The sequence below is a fragment of the Opisthocomus hoazin genome, chromosome 1, assembly GCF_030867145.1.
Source record: "Opisthocomus hoazin isolate bOpiHoa1 chromosome 1, bOpiHoa1.hap1, whole genome shotgun sequence".
NCBI classification, from domain to species: Eukaryota; Metazoa; Chordata; class Aves; order Opisthocomiformes; family Opisthocomidae; genus Opisthocomus; species Opisthocomus hoazin.
In genome coordinates, this window is record NC_134414.1 from 18,247,266 (window position 1) to 18,263,776 (window position 16,511).

The 16,511-nt window shown below is 39.3% G+C and overlaps 1 protein-coding gene across 1 annotated transcript in view; it reads right to left on the reverse strand.

Moving 5' to 3' along the window:
* The window catches only part of TRPC6 (transient receptor potential cation channel subfamily C member 6), a 104,545-nt gene that overhangs the window by 19,327 nt on the left and 68,707 nt on the right, over nucleotides 1-16,511 (reverse strand). Inside the window, exons 3-6 of the mRNA XM_075417866.1 lie at nucleotides 9,044-9,229; nucleotides 7,202-7,366; nucleotides 2,318-2,531; nucleotides 284-511 (exon numbers count right to left, since the gene is read on the reverse strand). Coding sequence (XP_075273981.1) covers nucleotides 284-511; nucleotides 2,318-2,531; nucleotides 7,202-7,366; nucleotides 9,044-9,229 — 793 coding nt within the window. The remainder of the gene's footprint in view (nucleotides 1-283; nucleotides 512-2,317; nucleotides 2,532-7,201; nucleotides 7,367-9,043; nucleotides 9,230-16,511) is intronic.

Below are 16,511 nucleotides of genomic sequence, written 5' to 3' on the forward strand. Positions count from 1 at the left end.
GATGAAATGACCTGGATTAAAATAATCTTGAAAAGGGGTGGGGTAACAGTGGGGTTATTTTGATCTTAAATCATTTCAGTGGCTGATGTCTAGAACAGTCCCTGAAGAGATGTATGAGCAGAACCAAGGGAACTATGATCAAATAGTAGAGATAAGAAAGAGAAGAAGAGGTGGGAATTTCTTACACAGTACATTGTGGAACTAAAGTACTGGAGAATTACTAACAGCAAATCAATTCATATTGGCCCACGAAGTGCATCTTAATCATGTGCCATCAACTCACCTAAGGTGTAGTATTTTATGTTGGGCTCCAGTGTTGGACTTGTCAGGTCTTTCATATTTGCATCAACGAAGTTCTGGGCTCTGGATGCATGCCAAAATGCCATAAACCTTGCTATGAATGATGCTGCAAAAATTGCTAACATACCAAAATCAAGCATATTCCATAACTCAAAAAGGTACTCCTTTGGACCTTGAGACCAGATTTCTTTACATTCAGACCATATCATGCCTGTATAAGACAGAATGGAGAAAACAGTGTGTTCTTTTATCTTGACATTTATTTTATTTGATATTTTGTTATGTACAGGATATGCTCTTGGTTGCAACCAAACTCAAAACCATTTTGGTCAGCGGGAGCTTGAACACAAACTAAAATCCTTGAACCTGTCACTTCATATAAATTCCAGTACTTCTTTCTCATGTGAGTAATAATAACAATCTTTCATACTGCTTTTTTCCTGTACAACTACAAAAGCTTTCAAAGAGGAGAAGGGGCTGTGAGTATTACCATCTGTTACAGACACAGAGAGAAACTGAAAGAGCAGAAATCACATTTTCTTATTTGCAGAGTACCCTGGGTACAGTCTATTTTACTGAAATTGCAACTATATGTGACAAATGAGCATGAAACTAAGAATCCGACCCATTGCTTCTTCAATAGAGCAAAGGTATCTGATTCCTAATTATTCCCCCTTAATAATAAAATATAGGAGTACAGTATTAGTTTATGCACACTCTTCATTGAGCAAAACCTTTTCCTTTTCAAGATAGAATTTATTTCAATATGAACTACATTTCTAGGATTCCAAAGACAGTTAATAAAAAACTCTGTTGGAATAACATCACTATTTTTTGCACTTATCAAATTGTCTGAAGGAACTTTTTTTGATTTTCAGGTAAGGACAATTACAATCTTAATTACAGTAATTAAACTCAATGCTACATCTGTATGCACTGAATTAATTTTTCATAAACCGTCTTATGCATGACACTGAAATAAAAGTAGATTAAATTAGCAAACTATTACTTCCAATTGGAAAATTATTATTTACTCATCTATTACCAGATGAAAACAGTGACATTTGGATAGCATATTTGGAAATCTAAGTGCCACATTATTCCCATAATACACAATCGTATTAATTTATATACAGCTATATGATGAAATAAAGATTGTCAGTATCTTTTCAAGCTATAAGAATCAGTTGGTGTACAAAAGGCTCCAACTGCAACCACAGAGAGCTCATAAAAGCAAAATATTTTAAATGCATAAGCTGTTGAACAGAAACAGATTTTACTTAGCTTGAATTTAACTCTTCCATATTACTGACTTAGCTAACAACCAGAACCCAGATCTTTACAATATTTGGGCTTTTAAACCCCATCGGAATAAATGGTATTAGACTTGTAAATAAGAATCAGACAGCTAAAACATTTTTGAGGGTCTGTGCTCAAGTTCTTAGGGTGACTGGTACTGCATCACCAAATTGATGCAGCATACTGTTCATAGTACTCATTTCATCCCTATGCTGGGATGGAAAAATCTACTGCTGAATGTTCAGGGGTCTATATTCTGCTTCTGTTTTGTCAATAGTACATTCAGCTACACACTGTTAATTCTGCAGGCATACTTGCAAAATAAGAGAATCTTAGCAGAAAGAGACAATTGGACATAAAAAAAACCTGGCCCATGATGTGGTAATCTTTCCCCTTGGGACCTGACACCACCTGACTAAAAAAAACCCAGAAAACTGGTAGATGCTTTCCTTTGATATTCATAAAACCGAATTCATTCATATTCAGACGATGTAGATTGCACCTAGGTCCTTAACCTGAATGTTTGTGATCAGCTAGGGACATGTGAATCCTGCTGACGTCCAGTAAGAAACATATGAGGCCAATGTGGGAGTGCAGCCAGCTGAATAAACTCCTTTTGCTGCAATTTTTACACAGAACATTAATAGCAAAGAATTAAATTGGGTCCAGCTTCACTGAAATCATAGCAAGACAAATTTAAGTGAAAATTAATCTTTACCTATTACCCATGAAATAATGAGCATCTCCATCCATGAGAAACAGGATGTTTTCATCCTAAATAGCTGTTTCACATTGCCTGTTGTTTCATTAGGTCGGAGTTTGGTGCCATCAAATCTGTCAGCTGCATTCATGACAAGTAGACCAAGAAAAATGGTGAAAGAGGCTGCATGGGCTACAAACTTCATAAATGGTCCACGCATTATCCTCCCCAGCTGCAACAGAGGTTATGAAACACAAGGATATTGCATTGCATTCTTCGAAAATAAAATGTATAAAAAGAACAGCAACACAGAGGAATATATATTGCAATAACACACAGGAAGAAATGTTCGGAAAAAGTTGCATACTGTAACGCCATGCTGACAGTCACCTTTAAAAGTTTCTATGTATTTGCCATCTTCAGGGGGGTAACCTATCAGTTTCACTATATATGTATTTTTAACTCAGTGTTTTAAAATAATTCTGGAATTATTTTGGGGCTTGTATGTCTTTTATAAGTAACCAAGAGAAAAATGTATTATAGTTGTCAAATTTCTTACATGCTAGTCATCTTTACAAGGTAACAAAGAAAATGAGATTTTGACACTTACTAAAAGCATTAAATTATCACCAGCACTGGATTATGACTAAAGAACTCTGTTTCCTCACTGATGTGATACTCAATTTAGCACAGTTATTGTAAAGTTTTCCCAAATTATTTTCCTTTTTTAAAAAAACCATGAGGCCTCAAAAGGTTGCGTTTATAGTTCTGTAGTGTCTTAATTTCCTTCCTGACTCCCTTAATGGAAATGTTCTCAACTTTGTCATGAAGAACTTTAAAATGGTTTAATGCAACACTTAAAAATCCTAAAAGTTCCACACAAACTCACTGAACTTTTAGCAATTAATTACTTTATTTTTGAGAGTGCCTGTATTAACAGTAAAAGTCTTAGCTTGTTCACTTAGTTGGCAGCTGCAGAAAAATTCTTTTTTATTTAAGATGAAGACAGTATCTGTATCTGACAAAAATTCCTTGGAAGGAATTGAAAGCAAGTATCACGGGTCTCAGCTGAGACATATAGTAATCTGTGGTCTGGAAAAGGGAGAAGAAAGCAGAAAGGTAAGTTATTTGTATTCGTATTTATGCTACATTTGTTTCAATATCAAAGTCAGAATTTTGCTGTCTTACAGTCAGTATTTGTAGAAACACAGAATAAGAGGATGCAGCTGAGGATGTGATGGTAAGGTCTCAAGTACAAATAACATTAAGAAAGCCAGACAAATGTGAAAAGAAGATACTGTTAAAGGAACACTGTCAAGGTTAGCAGGCACAAAACTTGATCTTCTTTCTCCTTTGTATTATTTTGCAAACCCATGCCATTCATTACGTTTCTCACTCAATAAAATTATCTTTTATTAAATAACATATTCCGCCAGCCTCATGAAATGAACTTCAGCAACCCATTATTTTGTGTGAACTACAAAAAGAACAGGTAATCGTCATGGGGAAAGATTTTATTTCAAGCTTGGAAGGAACAGTCATAAACAACACACAAGAAAGCAGAGCTGGAAAATGATAAAGTACCTTGACAGTGTCCTTTTAAAAGCACGATTCCTGCGTTCACAAACGAAGATGGGTTAGGAGACAGATGCCAGAAAGAGAAATAGCCAGAAAAAAAGAAAAAATACTGAAGGAGGCAATGTTAATATAAGCCTTGATCAAACAATATAAAATTTAAAAGACTGAACTCCTAGTGCCACCCCCCACCTCCCCCTTCAAAAGAGACAGGAATTATTTTTTACATATATATAGCAAAATCTCCCTGGAAGCAGGACTGACTACAGTTGAACTGATTACACAAATGCTGGAAGTTATTATGATATTGCCATATAACAGTGGTCCAATAAAACCTTGAAACGACACTTTTAAAATTCTGCATCTCTTTATGGAGAAGATATAGGTCAGAAAATATGAGTCACGGAAAGAAAGAGCAACATGTAAAGACAGGGCCATAATCTTGCAAGTTTGGACTTTTCTATAAGCCGGAGTCCCTCCTTAATACACTTTCACCATGCATTTTGACATAATAAATTCCCTTCCTTCGCACAGACCAAGGACATGAATTTCTAAATGCTCTGAATCTCTTTCTGTAATGTAAGTGGGTTTGGGTTTTGTTCTGGGCTTTTTTTTCTGGTTTCTGATCCTCTGTGCTTTGGTCTTTGGTTTGCTATAGTTCTAGAGAGTGTTTATTAGGCTGGTTTGGGTTAGGCCAAGACATACAGTTGTTACACTGTGGATATTTTGACAGGTATTTGTCTGTATATAGGGTCACCTGAAATCGCTGGGGACTGGTGTCAGTGTCTCACACTATCCGACCTTTGTGACTCTGCAGAAATAATCAGTACTGCAGCATTTTGGCGCATGGCATTGACAAAGAAATGATAAAATAGGACGCCAGGCAGCACATCTGTCACAAAGGAGAAAAGGCGTGATAACAAAAAAGAGATAACGGAAGAACTTTTTTAGGAAGAAAATTTCCTAGCTCCTCATATACTGGACATAATGTTCAATTTCTTTTCCTCTACCACAGTGCAAAAGAGGAATGCGTATAACCCTCAGAATATGCTTCTAGAAATCATGCAGGCACTTATCAAGTCACTTCTTTAGAAATGCCAGCCCCAGGTGGCTGTGAACAATGAAAGATTCAATTTCAGATTCAGATCCCTCATCTTGGCCAAGGGCTGACTGAATTACTTAAGAATTCATAAAGCTAAAAATCTAAATTCTGTTATTAATTAGAGCTGAACAGCACAGACATTAGAGATTCCTGGAGATAATTGAAAAAAGTTTTCACTCTTTCAGATTGTCATGTAATAAAATAGTATTCTAGAAGTTTTGGGTTAACTATGTCAGTAGTTAGACTGAATCACTAATTCGAAATGCAGAACAAACAGTTCACAAAACTGAAGTGCCTCCACGTGGACTGCTGACCGAAACTCGAATAAGAGGCAACCTTCATTCCTTTCAGCATCTGACACTAGTGAATTCCTGCCAAGTCAACAGGACTTTGTCCACATATTTCTATGAAATTTCTTCCAGATCTGAAACTCTCCATTCATTATCTGTTGTCCAAGCTCAAATTAACTTCTTCCTAAAGGGGAAATAGGTAACTGACTGAGATGCTGTAATTTCATAAAGACATTTTTGCCTTTCTCAGAGCCATGGCATGAGAATATAAAGGAATGTGTCAGAATAACGCCTCTGCAAGCTGTTCTTTTCACCATAAATACTGTGAGTATTTTCTCTCTCTTCTGTCATGGTGCCCTACAATGCCAAACCTGGAAAAAGAATGAGTACTTTATCTCAATAGGAGGAGAAGAGATTTATAAAATTCCATCAATTCATACACAGAATGGACTCTGTTGATACAGATCATGTTCTGTATTGGAACCATCCTGTCCTGAAATTAAATGGTGAACATTTTTGTCTTCAGAGAACAGGAAAATCAAATTTTGAAGTACGAGTGAAGCACAAGGTAAGAAACGGCAACTGGTGAAAAAGGTGGATTAGATTTTAGATTTGTAGAATATAATAAAACAAAAAGCATTCAACATTTAAATTAGATGATTAAATACTGACAGAGGAAGTGAAACCTTAAAGGATGCTGTCCTTTCAACCTTGACTTTGAAAAGCTACTCTGAAATAGCTTTTCCAGAATACACAATGGCTCAAAGTTACTTTAAGATCAAAAAAATCATTGAAAAAGGAAAATGACAAATAGATAAGTCACTGCTATAGTTGAAAACCAATTACTGAAGCATGTTGAATCTCAAGGTGCATTTTAAGACAAAAGTATTCATAAAAATACTAGTCACTACACAGAAAAGTGAAAATTATATAACTGATTTTTACTGTCCAGACTGAAAGAAATGAAAAATATGGCAAAACAAAAAAGGCCGACCTTTCTCCTCTCAGAGAACAATAAAACAACCCCACTAAGACCTCAGTCCTCTCTTTGAACCTTCCTCTTCCTCTGGAATCACTGTACGTGCACAGGATTCAATCCACTAAAATCATGGATGCCATACTGTAACCTGTTGAGTAATCCTCACAGGATCCTATTTGTTCCCTCTAACATACTCTCCAGGGAAATTTTCCATCAGTGTCCATTTAAAATGGATAGTGATCAACTAAAACAGAGATTCAACACAAAGTTCAGAGAGGTCAGAGACTGTAACCCATCTCTGGTGGAAAGGCTTTCCATACTATATATCATCCAAAACAGATACAGTGGTAGCATCCAAATCCTCACAGTGCATTATAAATAGATGCACGGGAGGCTGCGCAACTGCTTTAAACACCTCATGAAATATCATCAGTATTAGCACGGTCTTGACAAGCCAACACAGTTCACTTTGACTTCTAGAAAACTGTTGATGATTGTTTTAACTTCTGGCATTCATGTTTCAGCGACTTTTATCTATTAACTTTTAATAATCAAAAATAAAATTGCCTTTGAGGAAACTGGAATCAACCCACAGCTTGAACTTGGTCTAGCTCTGAATCAATGGGAAATGAGGATCCTTTGCACCTGCCCACCAAGGCAACAACCGAATGAATAAGTTTGACTCATTGTTTCTGAAGTACGATTTCTACAAAGCAACTCTTGCTCAACCATTGTAATTTAATTTAATATACATTTGCCTGTCTTAATTACAGTTGTCAGAACATGCAATCTTGCAGATATTTGATTTTAACTCAGCTTTAAAATAAAAACATTTCTGAAGTATTATTTAAGCATGTCAGTAATATATACGCCTGTTTCATCTTCGCCAGACAGGAATCTGCATGCAGATGATACAGGAGTTCATAAAAGGCCATCACAAGATTTCACAGACTGACCTTACTGCAAGGAGCAATCCAGTAAGCCATTGAAAGGAACGGCAGTCCTACTGCAACAGCCAGAACAACCAGAAACTTCACTGCCATGGTCTGCTGCCGTAAACCTGACAAATTCTCATACCAGATTGAGAGAAGTTGCTGCTGGCAGTTTGGATGTGCTACAAACTGTAACAAAGAAAAGGAGCACAACAAAATAATATTGCTGTCAGAATATCTTTTATTAAAATAACAGCTACATGAGGAGCACCAGGAATGTGGGAAAGGCAACAATTCAGCTGATATTCAAAGGAGCATGTAAGAAAACAGCTGTCACTCGCAGGAGTCTGGCCTATAACCCTCTCTTCTGTCAAAACCTCTGGAAAGTATAAGAAGCACCTTACAAAGGCAGATATTAATAAACAGTGGATTCTTGTGCACTGTACATTTTTAAGTCTAGACCTGGAAATACCATTAAAAAATTAACTGAAGCTAGTAATTTTTTTCTAGAATGGTTCTCTATATTTACAAGGATGATTGGCTGAAGGTGCATGAAATGTCTTTATTCAGGCAAGAGAAAGTGCTGAAAGAAAGTTCACTTTCGAGGAAGGATTAAGACTCAAATACTACAAAGGACAAGGTCAATGTGGTAATTTCTCCTGTCAAGTGTTTTGCAGGTTTGTGTTCATATGCTGGTAGGTGCCCTCCAGTCAAAATGGTTTTCTTCTTTTCTTCCCTTCCTGAACACATAAATACTCCTCACATACACTTTTTAGATGCCCCCCAGAGATGTGAACTCAGTTTTTGTATAAAACATGCAACTGTTCCCTGATACATCAGATCTGTATATTCAGTCCATAGTGGATTTTTAAAAGTCCTGGTTCCCTATCTATTTTTCTTTGTTTGTTAAAATATGATATTGTTTATTTTCACAGTGTTGATCATTGATCTGATCCATTTCATTATGCAGGAAAAGTTTTATCAAAGGTCTTGATAGCTCTACTTTAGAGTAACCTGCTTTTGAATTGAATTTTTGAATGAGCTGTATCTTCTTGACCTTTGATTGCACAAACTTCATCACACAAATAATTTCTCCCCAGTTCATACACATGTCACCTAGAACTTTACAACCTATATTATCCAAGAGAAGTTTTCTTGGTAACTCAAGGCTCTTGGTGCAGCTACTAACTCGGCTGATTTCACGGTGCACTCTCCAGAGGCAGACCAGAGTATTAGACTGACAGCAGAAATGAAAGTAAGCCAAAGAAAGGACAATAACTCCTGTATTCGACACTGCCTGGAGCCTGCTGTTCTTCAGAAGTGAGAACCACAGTACTGTTACCTCTAGATTGTGTTTCTGATCCTCCATACAGACAAACATACATTTTCTGTGAGACATGCAATTTCACTACGTTTTCTCAATTTTCTGAATAACACACAACAGCTTGACAGAGACATGTATCAATATCTGTTAGCACGCAGTGCACAGGACTGCTGTGTTATCCTCTGGTTTTTATTAAATCTTACACTTTTCCAGTCTGCAGAAGTACTGCAAATTTCTTCCATTTTTTTTAATAGATTAAAACTAAACACAAGTAAATATGTACAAATTTTGCATATAGCTACACATTTTTACAGAGCCTTTTGCTCTCATACTCACTGTGACCAGCAGCCACCCTGAATATCTGCTTCTTGTTTATACTGCAAGCTATTTGGGGCAAGGATTCTTTTGTTTGTAAAATACACTGTGCAGAAGGGCTCAAATGTTCATATGAGTGTCAGAGGCTACCAGGACATAAACATTTAAGAATAGCACAATTATTATCACTATTATGACATGTCTGTTTGATCAACATAATTGCTTACCTTTTTAACTTCATACTTAATGGCGAGTTTTAAGCGGCTAAGGCTGGGGCGACCGTGTTCTCCATTGTTATGGCGCATCTCTACATCACCGTTCAAAATAGCTTCCACTTCTTCTGTATTTCTGCACAAATCAAGGAGTCCAACTACAAAATCCTTGCATTGCATAGACAATTTCTTGTAATCATTCTAGAACAGAACAGCAGAAAGAAGACAACCTGCTGTTTAGACCTAACATGAGAGAAATAGTTCTACATCCCAGCTACATATCTGTGAGCATCAATGGTTTGTTTGAATCTTGTTCTGTTTACTTCTGGTACAGCAGAAGCACAGCCCTTTGTTACCAGGCATCTATTTCCCCTGAAAGTTCAAAGACTAGGATTCGTCTCACCTTGGTTACCTTGGACATCTCCATTATCAGTTTTTTGTACTTGAGTTACTTTTCTAGACTGGCTTTAGAGACAATCGCAAGTTAAAAAATCACTTTGAGAAATACTGTATGACATATTTTAATGACTATCTGAAGTTGAGATGAATAGCACAGAGGAAATTTGTCTGTCACACAAGTCTAGAGAACTAGCTTAGATGTAGAAAGTTACACTGTAGAGATCTCAGCTGGACGAGTATCCTACAGACAACAAGTCTAAACAACTTCCCAACTTTCTTGAGAACTACATAAATATACTGAATTTTCTTAGGCCTTGAATTATTCTTGTAAATCTTCTCTTTCTCATTTTCTAACATCTCTTTTAGCTTGCAGACACAAGATTTGATTGCTGCTTTCCAGTAGTGTCAGCAGTGCTACAGATAGCATTGTGATACCACATCTCTAACTTCAAATCAATGATCTTTAGCTCAAATATCTCGTGACAGGCTTTGCCGTGTGAGCCGCAATGTTGCTCTACAGGTTCAGTTGCTTTTTGCTTTAACTATCAAATATTCTTCTCAGTCATTGTTTTTCCAAAAGGCGTAAGGAAAAAGATATTTGGATCATTGCAATCCAGTTTGTTAAACACTGCTAACTTGCAGCTTGTTTGGGTCATAAAAGATGAATACAGCTAGACAGACTGGGAGTTAGATGGATATAGGTATAGATGCACATCTAAAGCTAAAAAAAGTGTACAGATATGATGCCCCTGGCTTAGATCTTACAAGAGATTTACTCATACATGTGTCAACAACTTCTGATATTTTTGTTAACTCTCCTAATTTTAATGTCTTAAAAAGATGAAATTACTATAGATTTTTTCCCAGACAACAGAATGAAAAAACCCCCAACTGCCCCATACCACACAGGACTGCTCATGTAGTCTCTATTTCATGTTCAATGTAACATTCTGTGAATGCTTTTATTACAGTTACACATTTCCCCCTCTTCTGGTCTGTTCTTCATAGCATTCCCCCTTCTCCCACCCTTAGTCTCTGTTTACTCCCTTCTTTTTAATTACTACCCTTCATATTAACTGCCATCTAATGCACATCCTGGAAGAGAAACCATTATTTTGAGTATAGGGAATACCCTAACTTATTTGCCGAGGGTGTACTTCATGCATGTTCGTGCTTTATTACCCACAACACCACCACATGAGTTTATTACTTGGATATATTAAAGGATTCTACCGAAGTTTCACATTTCTCTTCACTTAGATGGATGCAAACATTCATAGACATATAGCTACAGACACTACTGTATGTCTACATAAAACTGCTAGTGATTTATTTTTTTAATAATGTAAGCAAGATAGCTCAGATCTGTCATAAGAGAAAGGAATTTTAATGTCATTTCTCTACAAAGACAACAGACGCTAAATACTAAAACTAAACATTTCACAACACGCTGTGTATTTTTTTATTGCATTATTTATTTATTTATTTTTCCCTCTCTTCTGAAGAATAACAATAGAGATTAACCAAAATCCTGACTTCTTGGCACTGCAGAAAGATGTTTTTTGAGAGTAATATATCACCTTCTGTTTGGCTTTCATTTTTGTAGCAGCAGCTAAGATAAGCTGCTTTATACAATCATTTTAATACATAAATTTCCTCTACAAAATGAAATGAAAAGTAGCCATTTCAGATTCACAGACAAAGGAAAAACATATAGTCAGTGCAGGCACCTTTGCATGATTTGATACCATGAGCTGTTCCAAACTGACAGCTGACCCTTGGACATCAAATGAAAAAAGGAATACTTTCAATAAATTTAGGAACAAAATAATTTGGCCTTCATAAAATAACTATTACAAAATATTGTAATATATTTGTAGTATATTGGCATGTGCATATTTTCTGGTAGGAAATACACAGAATCATAGATCGTAGAATCACAGAATGCTTTGGGTTGGAAGGGACCTTTAAAGGTCATCTAGCCCAACCCCCCCTGCAGTGAGCAAGGACATCTTCAACTAGACCAGGTTGCTCAGAGCCCTGTCCAACCTGGCCTTGAATGTTTCCAGGGATGGGGCCTCCACTACCTCTCCGGGCAACATGCGCCAGTGTTTTACCACCCTCATGGTAAAAGATTTCTTCCTTATATCCAGTCTAAATCTACCCTCCCTTAGTTTAAAGCCTTGCTCCTTTTCCTGTTGCAACAAGCCCTGCTGGAAATATTTTCCCCATCCTTCCTACAGGCCCTCTTTAGGTACTGAAAGGCTGCTCAAAGGTGTCCCTGCAGCCTTCTCTTCTCCAGGCTGAACAGCCCCAGCTCTCTCAGCCACACTCACACACACTCCTCATCAGTGTTCTCCAGCTCTGGGGACTGAGATATGACATGGATTTTCCAAACAGTACGTGAGGAGACCATTACTCCTAAGTGGAGTCCAATGCCTTTGCGTAGTCTCGAAACAAAAATCACGTATGATAATTTATTCTAACAAAGAATATGAACTTTTCTGAGTGTAGTCCTCTTTACCAAAATGAATACTGAATGGGCACTTTTAAAAATAGCCAGATACTCCCATGAACACTTTGCAGAACTACCCCTTCTGAATTTCCCTTCTGTGCATAGCATCACAGTATATTTTAGCATGCAGTAAATTAATCCATAAACTCCATAAGTTTATTTGCTCATCTGAAATGCAGTAAAGCAGCTTCCCCTCCTGTGAAATGCTGCCCCAGCTGTGACCAGTGGTGGTGGCTGAGCTGAAGTCTCCTCGGCATCCAGGTCACAGCCAAGGAGCTCTGGGGAAAGCAGACGATGCCCAGTGTCACCGCCTCGGCCCCAGCCATGGCACGGGGCGGCTGCAGCACAGCAGAGCCTGCGGAAGGCAACGCACAGCCCTGCTCCAGCTCACCGTCTGCTGTCTGGAGACGCATTCCCTTACGAAGAACTTATCCTCTTAGGGAAGGTTACGGTGGACAGATGGGATGATAATGTCTTAAACTGCTACAGGAAGATTTGTTAGGGTCTGAATGCAGGGAAGGCAGCTCTAGAGACCAGTGCACGGGCCACCTTTTGCCCCTTGTCTCCTTGGTCCACTTGAATGTGTAGCGACAGCAGAAAGGATTGATACACCCTTCTTGCTGTCTCCATGTCTCTCTGTCACACACACGCAGAAAGTTCCCCCTCCTCCAGAGTCGCACATGCCTCTTACCATTAATGTGAGCAAAGGGAACATGGTAATTTTTTTGGCTTATTTTTGAAAATGGCCAAAGGCACATGGATAATTCTATGAGTTCTCCTTTACTGCAAATTGTAAACTTAATGAATTAAAAAAGCAGTCCTGGGAGACTTGAGAAGGTAGTTAGCAATTAAATTACAGTTGGAGGCTCCAAAAAGAACTAGCCCTTAATTCTGTAATAAAGCATGCCTGTGCTTTATTTTATGCATGTGACAATGTTGGTTCAGGGCTCCTCAGCAGCCTAGGAAAAAAACGATTTTGCCAAATTTTGTCACACCGAGGATGAGGGGGCAGCACCAGCTGCTCCCACCCTGCACCAGGAAGGTGATGATTTGGGGTGAGCACTGGGGGGGGTGAGGAACCAGGGGAACAAGGTGCTGGTCGCAGAGGAATGACAGGAGGGGTGACAGTGGCTGCTACTGAGCGAGGTCACCTGCCCTTCGTGGTAGGAGCAGCCGCAGACTGTCTTGGTGTCCCGGGTAAGGGAGCAAGCAGGCCAAGGTCACTCTGAAAGCCTCAGCTGACCATGATTTCATCATGGCCTCATCTCAGACCACACAAGCAGGAGAGCATGGCCAGGAGAGCAGGAGAGCATGGCCAGGAGAGCAGGAGAGCATCACCACAGGCATTTCTCCCAGAAGAACAGGGCCTTCACGCAGCCTCCTGTGACCAGTCATGGGCTCCTGTTGTCCCCTAGACTGTGCCCAGGATACAAATGCTCCCAGGGTGCAGGCGGATGCTGAACCCCATCTCATCTTGGTCTTGCTCCAGACCACATCCCAGCCCTGCTTAGTGAGCTGTAGAGGCCAAGACACGGGTACCACTGTACAAAGATTTAGGAATTCAAAGTGCCTTTTGAATGTAAGTCGGACCTACATGTTAGATTTAGGCATCTTAGTAGCTAGATAAACACATTATTCCCCTTACAAAGGTGGCCTCTACTCCTTCAGTGCCTCAGTTCTTCTCCAAAAGGTGATGTTAACTTTTCCCTGGGAGCTGACAATACCCATAAGGAAGACTGGGACCTGTAACAGCGTCGTATAAATGAAACCACACAGACTTTGAGATGACAAATTGAATTTTGTTTCTCATCAGAAAAGTAAACTCAGATGATCTTATTAGGGGTATTAGTTTACAGCAGAGAGTAACACATCTGTGTTTATTTTAAAAATACATTTTTCCACTCCATCACAAGTCTGTTGCCATTATAGCTGCAGAGGACTTTGTACTAAATGCAAATCTTATCCATTTAGGACAGCATTGGGCCACAGCTGTCCCTCTCAAAACTCCAGGCCACATCTCTGCAGGACAACATTTGTCAGATATCATCTACATCCTTACAGACTTAGCAGAGATATCAGCTCTAGGGTGGGCAAATTATTCAGATGACAGAAAATAAGCGCACAATCCCCCCGTATAAAAATATCCTGTATAGTATGAAACATTGTAAAGCTGCACACTTAGCCATGTCAAAAGCTAAATTAAATGGTGTTCAGAAAATCCTGAAGATCTCAGAATTACTCAGCAGGCCTGAATCAGCTGTTTGCTTGGTACAGAAATATTCCTACACTGTGCTTGACACATCTGTCCAGTTAGTCTTCCTTCAGAAGTGATCTTCTACTTTCTTCTGGTTCTACTCCTAATAAAGAATTATCCTCCAAAACACTTGTAAAAACAACACCTGCCATCAAGCACAACAGGCATGTAACCCTAGATAACACTGCCACAGAGGTTTGAAGCAAATAAAGTAGTTTGTTCCGGAGAATAGTGGTTTCCACTGATTACGGTACTTCCTATTTTGCATGAATCACAGTTTCATGGTCAGTGTTACCCCTAACCTTAATCGATGGTGTAAGACAGGAGAGAGAAGTAACTTGTAAGATAGTCACAAAGCAACCAGCATCACAGTTCAGCATCAACCCTTTCCATTGCCTCTGAGGAAAACCTGGGAATTGTCTGTGCCACCGGTTGCTGCACACACCCACTAGGAAGCTCCCCTGCAATAATACTCCATCAGCACTATAAAATAGGTGACTTTTAAAACCAGAACCAGAAAGTTCAATTTTCATTTAGGCAAGGTTTTAAATACTTTAAGTGGCTCAGGTAAACCCTACGTGGAGCTAAAAATTTGCCACGTCCAGGTAATCTATGCACTAAAAATATACTTGTTTTGATTACACTAACACATGTAACACATTTTTATAAAAAATTCATTTTTATGCAGGGACTACATTATCCAGATAATTGTAGTAAACTCCTGATATAAAGTAAGGGCAATAAGTTTTAGATAAATCACTGCAAGCAGGGATATAAGCTTGCAGGAGCACAAAGAAGCCCAGACTCAGTAAGGACAACAGCACCCATTTGCTGCGGCTTGTACACACAACCTCTGTAGTGCCTGCACTGAGCCTAAGCCCCCAGCCCGTCCAGATATTGCAAATGCTATCACTTATCAATAGTGTAAATGTTAACTCTCATCAATGCACGTACAAATGTACTCCCTTGTCTTTAATATTTATCCAGAACCACCACACGATTTTAGTACCTACAAAAATGTTCACAAAAGACCTTACGCTGCCAGCCGTCTGCTCCTGGTGAAACCTTAAATTAAGGGAGCGTTAAATATCCGTGTTGCCTTGTGCTCCTGCTCCTCATTGTTCCTATTCACCCTCACGCTGCTCTGAGGAGTATGGATGTCCCCAGCAGAGCGTGGCTGACTAACACTCAGCATCTCTTGCCTAGCCCCCTGCTTCTGCTGAGGGGCAGCACCTCAAAATCTCTGTTGCAATTCTTGACACAACGCTACCCTAAAAGTAGAGCTCTAATTTTAGAGAAGAAAGCTGAGGCAAAAGAGGAGCTAAAAAAACAAAATTCACTCAGGGATGAGCCAGGCAACGTGGAGGAAGGACCTCCTCACAGCACCGCAGGGCAGCAGCACGCTTTCTGAACCAGCCCACCTTTTCTCACCCATGTGCTCCATTCTCTGCCTTGGTGGCACCCGGGGCAAACATTGTGCTCCCAGTTCATCTCGCCAGCTGTGTACTGCGGCACACGTTTGAAGGACACTTCTTGCTGACACTTCCAGATGATAATATTATTTATCTTCACAATAATCTTAGTTTGTGTCGCTCCAACTGTGGTAAATGGAGCCATACAGTCCCTACAAATCAGACACGCTATTTATCTCAACATAGCTGTGAACTTAACAGGCTGCATTTATGGTGTATGAATAATGTTTTTTCTGTTCTGTTCTAAATTTACTCCCCTTTATGATAATCAAGTCCTTTTGTTCACATCTTCAGCAGCTGCTAAATAGAAAGGAACAAGAGTATGTCATTTAAATACTCTTCTCTGAACTGTACATGAAAGTAGTGGATGAAATCTCAGTCCACTGAGCTCCTAAGGATTTCTGCCAGTGACTTCACGGGGCAGACTTTCATCCTCTGCTTTAAGCGGAAATGCTTTTCCCAGAATTTGGTCTTACAGATATAAAATCAGGCAGGCCACTTGGGAAGAATACAGGAATGTGGTCAGAGTGTGCAGGGATGCGACGAGGAAGGCCAAAGTCCACCTGGAATTGAAGCTGGCAAGGGATGTCAAAAACAACAAGAAGGGCTTCTTCAACTACATCAGCAGCAAAAGGAAGGTTAGGGACAATGTGGGGCCGCTGCTGAATGAGACGGGTGTCCTGGTGAAAGAGGATGCCAAGAAGGCAGAGCTACTGAATGCCTTCTTTGCTTCAGTCTTCAGTGCTAAGACTGGCCCTCAGGAATCCCAGGCCCCGGAGGTAAGAGACGAAGCCTACAAAGAGGACGACTTTCCCTTGGTCGAGGAGGACTGTGTGAGGGATC